General features: G+C 39.5%; 1 protein-coding gene across 1 annotated transcript in view; it reads left to right on the plus strand.

Annotated features, from left to right (window-relative positions):
• The window catches only part of St13 (ST13, Hsp70 interacting protein), a 32,603-nt gene extending 25,378 nt beyond the window's left edge, over positions 1-7,225 (plus strand). Inside the window, exons 8-11 of the mRNA XM_026782683.1 lie at positions 1,730-1,865; positions 3,883-3,931; positions 5,789-5,922; positions 7,045-7,225. Coding sequence (XP_026638484.1) covers positions 1,730-1,865; positions 3,883-3,931; positions 5,789-5,922; positions 7,045-7,173 — 448 coding nt within the window. The 3' untranslated portion in view covers positions 7,174-7,225. The remainder of the gene's footprint in view (positions 1-1,729; positions 1,866-3,882; positions 3,932-5,788; positions 5,923-7,044) is intronic.

Genomic DNA, 7,225 nt, shown 5'->3' on the forward strand with positions numbered 1-7,225 from the left:
AATGAAACTGTTTATTCCAAAAACTATATAACATTTAGAATCTTTTATTTGTTTTGCTCCTGAAACAGAATCTCAAGATTTGCCTATCATGGAACTCGCTCTATATACCAGGCTGGCCTCAAACTCAGAGATCCACCTGCTTCTGCCTCCCAAGTGCTAGGATTAAAATTGTGCATCACTATATCCAACTACAAAGTCTTTTTATTTTTTTTTTAATGCAGAAATACGAACTGGGGATATAGCTCAGTGGTGGAGTGCTTGTGTAGCATTTACAAAGTCCCAGGTTCAATCCCCATTTTGAATGAATAAATGAAAAAGAATAAATTGAATTTACCCTCGAATATTTTAATACTGGGGTTTTATTGGATTTAAATTATCATCAGATTTAATTTGATTAATAGAATTTTTTCCCCCTTTTACTTGTTATTAATGTTGCTGTGAAGTTGTATATAGAGGCTGGAAGAGTCATTTTTTTTCTTCAGCCTTGGTTTCTGGGGTTTAACTGAAGTCATCAGTACTTTGTAGCATTTGCTTTAACTTTGAACCATCTCACTGGCTCTTGACTTTTTTTGTTTGTTTTGGGGTTTTGTGTGTGTGTGTGTGTTTTGTTTTTCAACACAGTTTTTCTGTGTATAACTTTGGCTGACCTGGAACTTGGCTGGCCTCAATCGAACTCATAGAGAGATCCTTCTGCCTCTGCCTCCCTAGTCCTGGAATTAAAGGCGTGCACTGACACCACCTGCTTTTTTAAACATTTTTATTGCAATAAACTTAAGCAAACTAGCTGTTGAACCATATTCTAACATAAATTATTTAAAATACTTGTATGGATACTAAAGCAACTAACATTTGAATACCAACTGTTTATCTCTAAAGCATTTGAAAGGTCTATTTCTGCACCTCCACCCCTTTTTGGGTGGTTCTAGTGATGAAACTCCAGCCAGGCCTTGGGTGTGTTAATCACGTACTTACCACAAAACTCTATCCCAGGGTCTAAGACTGAATGTTTTTGACTGTGTCCCCAGTTTTTAAAGTATTGTTTTCATTTTATGTTATGGGTGTTATAACACATGTGTGTTAGGGTGTCAAATTCCTGCAATGCCTGCAGGAGGAAGAAGAGCACATTGAATCATCTGGAACTGGAGTTAAAGACAGTTCTAAGTTGCTGTATGGGTACTAAATATCAAACCCAGGTTCTTTGCAAGAGCAGCCAGTATTCTTAGCCATTGAGCCATCTTGCCAGCCCACCTTGTCCCCCATTTTATAGGTGTAGAAACTTGAAATATGGACAGACTGGCAAAATCTTGGTGTGTGTGTTGAGTATCTGCCTACTTCTGCAGATGTCTTTTTTGTTTTTTTTTTTAGATTTATTTATTTATTATGTGTACAGTATTCTCAGTATTCTGTCTGCATGTATGCCTGTGGCCAGAAGAGGGCACCAGATATCATTACAGATGGCTGTGAGCCACCATGTGGTTGCTGGGAATCGAACTCAGGACCTTTGGAAGAGCAGGCGGTGCTCTTAACCACTGAGCCATCTCTCCAGCCCTCTGCAGATGTTTTTAATGAGAGTTTTTCTACTGTGCTGATCTGGGACTGGTGAATCCTAAGTTCTATGTTGTGAGTAGAAGCCATCAAGTAAGAATTGTCCTAAAATTTGTAAAGTATTTAATCCTTGAGCTTTGTCATAAACGTCACTTGACTTTCTCAGACTTTTCAGGTAAACTTCCTGTGATTCTTCTTTCCAGGCTCAAAAAATTGCTGAGCATCGGAGAAAATATGAGCGAAAACGTGAAGAGCGAGAGATAAAAGAAAGAATAGAAAGGGTGAAGAAGGCTCGAGAAGAGCATGAAAGAGCCCAAAGGGTAAATTGCTGTAACTAACTCAGTAGATGAGACCTCAGGACGCTGTTGCTAATTCTCTGTTCTTTCTGAGATGGCTATAGTGTGGGGGTGACAGCCCTCGAAAGGAGTCTCCATACATTCTTTCCTTTCTGTTTTTAGTTTCTAAGTTTAAGTGATCTTGTATTTTCACCAATTTATATTTGTTTGTTCTTTTACACTTGCAAATTTGGGCCAAGAGTATAACTTACAGAGACTTCTTCAGCAGGGCTGCAACACCCCCCCCCCCCCCCGTTAATTCAAATTTGATATTGCTATCATTTTGTGTGGGTACTAGTCCTTTCCCATAGGATTTGTCCTCTGTTTATTTTATGGTTCCTCTCTTTCTAACTGTAGGTTCATGGCTATTTAAAAAAAAGAGAGAGAGAGAGGGCTGGAGAGATGGCTCAGAGAGGTTAAGAGCACTGACTGCTCTTCCAGAGGTCCTGAGTTCAATTCCCAGCAACCACATGGTGGCTCACAACCATCTGTAATGAGGTTTGGCGCCCTCCTCTGGCGTGCCGGCAGAATGTTGTATACATAATAAATAAATTAAAGAAAAAAAACAAGAGAGAGATTCTGGCTATGCATCTAATCCCAGCATTCGGGAAAATGAGTCAGCATAGCCTGCTCTCAAGGCGGAGAATTCTGTTTATTTATAATTATACAGTTGTATTATAGAAATGTAGAAAGAGGCTTCCTGCTGCTCTTCTGAAGAGGGAAGCATGTCTTTTCCCTCCCCCACCTCTTTCATCTCCTTTACTCTTCTCTCAATAAACTCCACACTCAAAAAGAAAAGAAATGTAAAGAGATCTTTGTTAGTTTGCCCCCGTAGTGTTAATCCCTTCCTGTTTATCCTAGTATGTTCTTCCCTGTGTATCTTTGTATATTAGTGTTATGTGACCAGACTTTTCCTCGGGAGGTGCTAGGCACACATCTGCTCATGCCAGAGAGGGAGTCCACAACAGACCAAAGTACGACTTGGTGAACCATGAGTTTTTAATTGGGTTACTTACAAGAATATAGGTGAGGGCTTCTCTGTAGGAGAAGAAATGACTTAGAGACAGTTCCATCACCAGTGTCCACTAAGCATGGGTGACAGCTCACAAAAAGCTGAGAACCTGGAGCATACCGCACAGGCTGCAGGTAGGCTAGCAGGTCACAAAGTGACCTTTCCAAATGACTTCTTCAGGCAGTTTGACTTGACTGTGAGTGACTCTGAGCAGCTTGGCTTGTTTACTCTTAGGAAAGGGAACCTAGAGTTTCAGAGACCTCTAAAGGTATTTTGAGTTGTTACCTTGCTTAAAGAGCTTCCCTACAGGATGGACTGTTTTCATTTCTGGAAGAAACTGGTATACAATAGACTACTAGCATTTCCTTATATAGCTATATATAAGGAAGTCTTAATTTTACATCGTACTTTAAATATACATGTTTAAGTGTCATAGTTTATAAAAAAAAATATGACTATGTGTTTGTATTTATTTGGTTTTCTTCTCTTCATGTCCTGGGGATTGAACTGGGCCTCAACATGAGAGGCAAATGCTGTACCAGTGGGATACAGTCTATCTTGATGATTTTTTTCTAACTAGGTATGAAGGAAGGTTCTAATTGACTTTTATTGATTATAAAAACAACTCAGAAAGACTTCTTCAGTGTTATTTTACATTTTTCTGGGAGAATGTAAAAAGAGATGAACCGAGGAAGTAATCTAGACATGCCCTTTCATTTTGGAGTTTTAAAGTAGGCGAGAATTCATAGCTTGCATAAGAAGCAAGTGATTTGCCTTACCAGAGAAATAAAATTGCTAGAAATCATTTGTAAAATGAGGCCCAGTGACAGTTGGGAATGGTTCTTCTGTTATTTTGAATCTCACCATTCTGCTGTCCTCTAATTTTTTGATTTTTGATTCCCTGGATTTTCATGAATAGGTTAAGTATGGGGGAAAAGACTTTTGTTGCTTTTCTTCTGTTACATAATTTGTTTTCATTTTATCTTCAAGGAAGAGGAAGCCAGAAGACAGTCTGGGGCTCAGTATGGCTCTTTTCCAGGTATGTATGAAAGGAGAATATGGTCAGGTGTGGTGTCACATGCCTTTAATCCCAGCACTCAAGAGGCAGAGGCATCTGAATTTCTGAGAGTTCAAGACCATCCTGGTCTACAAATTGAGTTCCAGGTCAGCCAGGACTAACTATACAGAGAAACCCTGTCTTAAAGTGTTTTGAAAATCCAAAGAGAGAGAATATGTTCACTTGTTTGTGTGTTGAGAGTTCTTTAATACCCTGGAACTGGAGTTAACAGCAGTCAGTTTGGAGCCTTCCAAATTGGAAACTGGGTCCTGAACTGTTTTCAGAGCATCAAGCATGCACTCCAACTGTTGAGGTGTCTAGGCCCTCTTTTCTTTCTTGTAAATTTCTTTTATAATCAGAAATTATTAGCAAAACAAAGCTTTTGAGTGTAAGCAGAGGACTAGCATTCAGAAAGATAAGGGGGAAAGAATAAGTTTTGTTGCCTGAAAGAGGCAGTGTGAAGTTTTTTGTTTTTTTTTTTTTTAATAAACAATACACTTTTAACAATTGGGGTTCTTTTTGCTTATTTTTTAAAAGACTGTCTTCTACTTTGTGATCATATTCTCTCAAGGAAAATTTTGTGCTTATATGACATTGGGTAGAACAATTTCAAAGCTAGAAAATGTAGCATGTGTTCTCCAGGCAGTGGTGGCTCATACAGAGGTAGGCAGATCTCTGAATTTGAGGTATACAGAGGAATTTCAGGACAATAGTTGTATATTATTTTTTAGCGATTCTGATTGTTTAGAATGGGACTCCTAAATACATTGATTCATCAAGCCTGGTGAAGCTCACCTGTCATCTCAGCCGGTCCTGGCTAGTTTTATGCCAACTTGACACAAGCTAGAGTCATATGAGAGGAAGGAACCTCAATTGAGAGTATGCCTCTCTAAGATCCAAGTGTAGGGCATTTTCTTAATTAGTGATTGATGGGTGCTATCCTTGGGCTGGTGGTCCTGGGTGTTCTATAAGAAAACAGGCTGTGCAAGCCATAGTGAGGAAGCCAGTAAGCAGTACCCTCCATGGCCCATGCATCAGCTTTTACCTCCAGGTTCCTACTCTGTTTGTGTTTTTGTCCTGACTTCCTTCAGTGATATGGAAGTCGTGTAAGCCAACTTGCTTTTGGTCAAGGTTTTTCATCACAGCAATAGTAACCCTAACTAGGACACTGACTTAAGGAGGTAGAGGCCAGAGGCTCAGGATTCTTGACCATTTTCACCTACAGAGCAAGTTCTGAGCTTGCCCAGGCTCCCAGCTGTCTGATTCGGTAAGCTAAAAAGGGAAATTAATTTTTGTTATCCCTATTTTAGGTAATACTTGAAAAATAACTGCTCTAGATAAATGCCAAAACTAAATAAAAAAACAAGCTTAGACTGATAAAAATTAACTTTAAATTGAAACAAGTAACTCTGAAGAAGAAGAAATTCAAAGATGATTGGCAAGCATGGTGACACACACCTGCAGACTTAGCATTTAGGATGCCCAGGGAGGACAGCCACCCTGCATCAGACAACTCATCCCCACCCTCCACCCCCAAGACATGTCTGATGTTAATGTTTTAGGAGGACCCGAAACATGTTACATGTTGATTCCTGTTTTTTTTTTTTAAAGGCAGGATTAGTTTTATCGAGCAGTTTTAAGTAATGAAAAATAACTCCAGAAAGAAGTAAAGTCTGATTTACAGCTCTAAAAAGTTAGAAGTTGTGCTTGACAGCCTGCTCTGTTAAGAAAAGAATGTGCTAACTACCCAGGGGCATCCTTGTTCCTCATGTGTGTCCTTCAGTGTTAGAGATCAGTAGAAACTTGGTGATGCCCCTCATTATTCTTTTATCCTTCTAGGTGGTTTTCCTGGGGGAATGCCTGGTAATTTTCCTGGAGGAATGCCTGGAATGGGAGGGGGCATGCCTGGAATGGGAGGAATGCCTGGACTCAATGAAATCCTCAGTGACCCCGAGGTTCTTGCAGCAATGCAGGTAAGGTTTGGGATAATAAAGTTGGGCTTTGGTCATCAGAGCCTTTCTTTTCTCCTTTTGTGTGATGACAGCACTCTCTGTTATTTTTCCTCTTTGTCATCAACTAATTTTGCAGTCTGGCATCTTTCTAAATTGAGATAAATTTGTTTTGTTGGCAGTGCTGGCTCACACCTTTATCCCAGCACTCAAGGAGCAGACAGATACTCGTGAGTTTGAGGACAGCCAAGCTACACTCAGAGAAGTCTTGTCTTAAAAAAACCAAAAAAAAAAAAAATTGATTTTTATGTCTGTGAACATTTATTTGCATGTTTCTAACATGCATTTAGTGCCCTTGAAGATCATAAGAGGGCATCGTGAGCCACCATGTGCGTGCTGGGAACCCAAGCCAGCTCCTTGGCAAGAACCACCATTGCTCCTAACCGCTAAGCCATCTCTCCAGCCTGTTTTATTTTTTTTTGTGTGTGTGTGTTCTTGTATTTATGTGTGCCAAATGTATGCTACCAGATCCCCTGGAGTTAGAGTTACAGGCTGTTTGTTGGTTGGGAGCTGCCTGTTGCCTGACATATGTTCTGGGAACCAAACTCCGGTCCCCAGCTTAAAGGTTACATTTTTGAAAGTTTGTTGTAGGAAATATTAGTTCATGTTTCTTTATATCAGTGTTATGTGTGTTTTCTTTTTCGTTATTTTTAATTCAAGTTACAGAATTAAGTTTGACTTGAGTTTGGGTGCTTTGAAGATACTACCAATCATGTGGCTGAAGCATTATACACTGTTTTGACATTAGGGCATTTAGTATTCAAAATCGTATCTCTTTATTTACAACAAACTTTTTAAATTTTAGATTTAGAATACTAAACTTGGTCCATTGGGCATGTTGCTTAAATAAGTTATAAAACTCAGACATTGCCAGGATGTGGTGGCATACATCTTTAATCCCAGCATTTGGAAGACAGAGGCAGGCTGATATCTGTGAGTTTAAGACCTGCTTGGTCTACAGTGCTAATTCTAGGACAGCCAGGGCTACACAGAGAAACACTATCTAGAACAAAAACAAAACATTCAACATAGCTGAAAAATTCAACCCTACTCCCTATTTATTTATTTCTTTTCTTTTTTTTTTAGGATCCAGAAGTCATGGTGGCTTTCCAGGATGTGGCCCAGAACCCAGCAAATATGTCAAAATATCAGAACAACCCAAAGGTTATGAATCTCATCAGTAAATTGTCAGCCAAGTTTGGAGGTCAAGCGTAATGTCAAACAGAGCCCTTGCTGAATGAAGAGCAGCTTAGCTCACTTACTGGAT

This window comes from Microtus ochrogaster, chromosome 15 (assembly GCF_000317375.1).
Source record: "Microtus ochrogaster isolate Prairie Vole_2 chromosome 15, MicOch1.0, whole genome shotgun sequence".
Lineage (NCBI taxonomy): Eukaryota > Metazoa > Chordata > Mammalia > Rodentia > Cricetidae > Microtus > Microtus ochrogaster.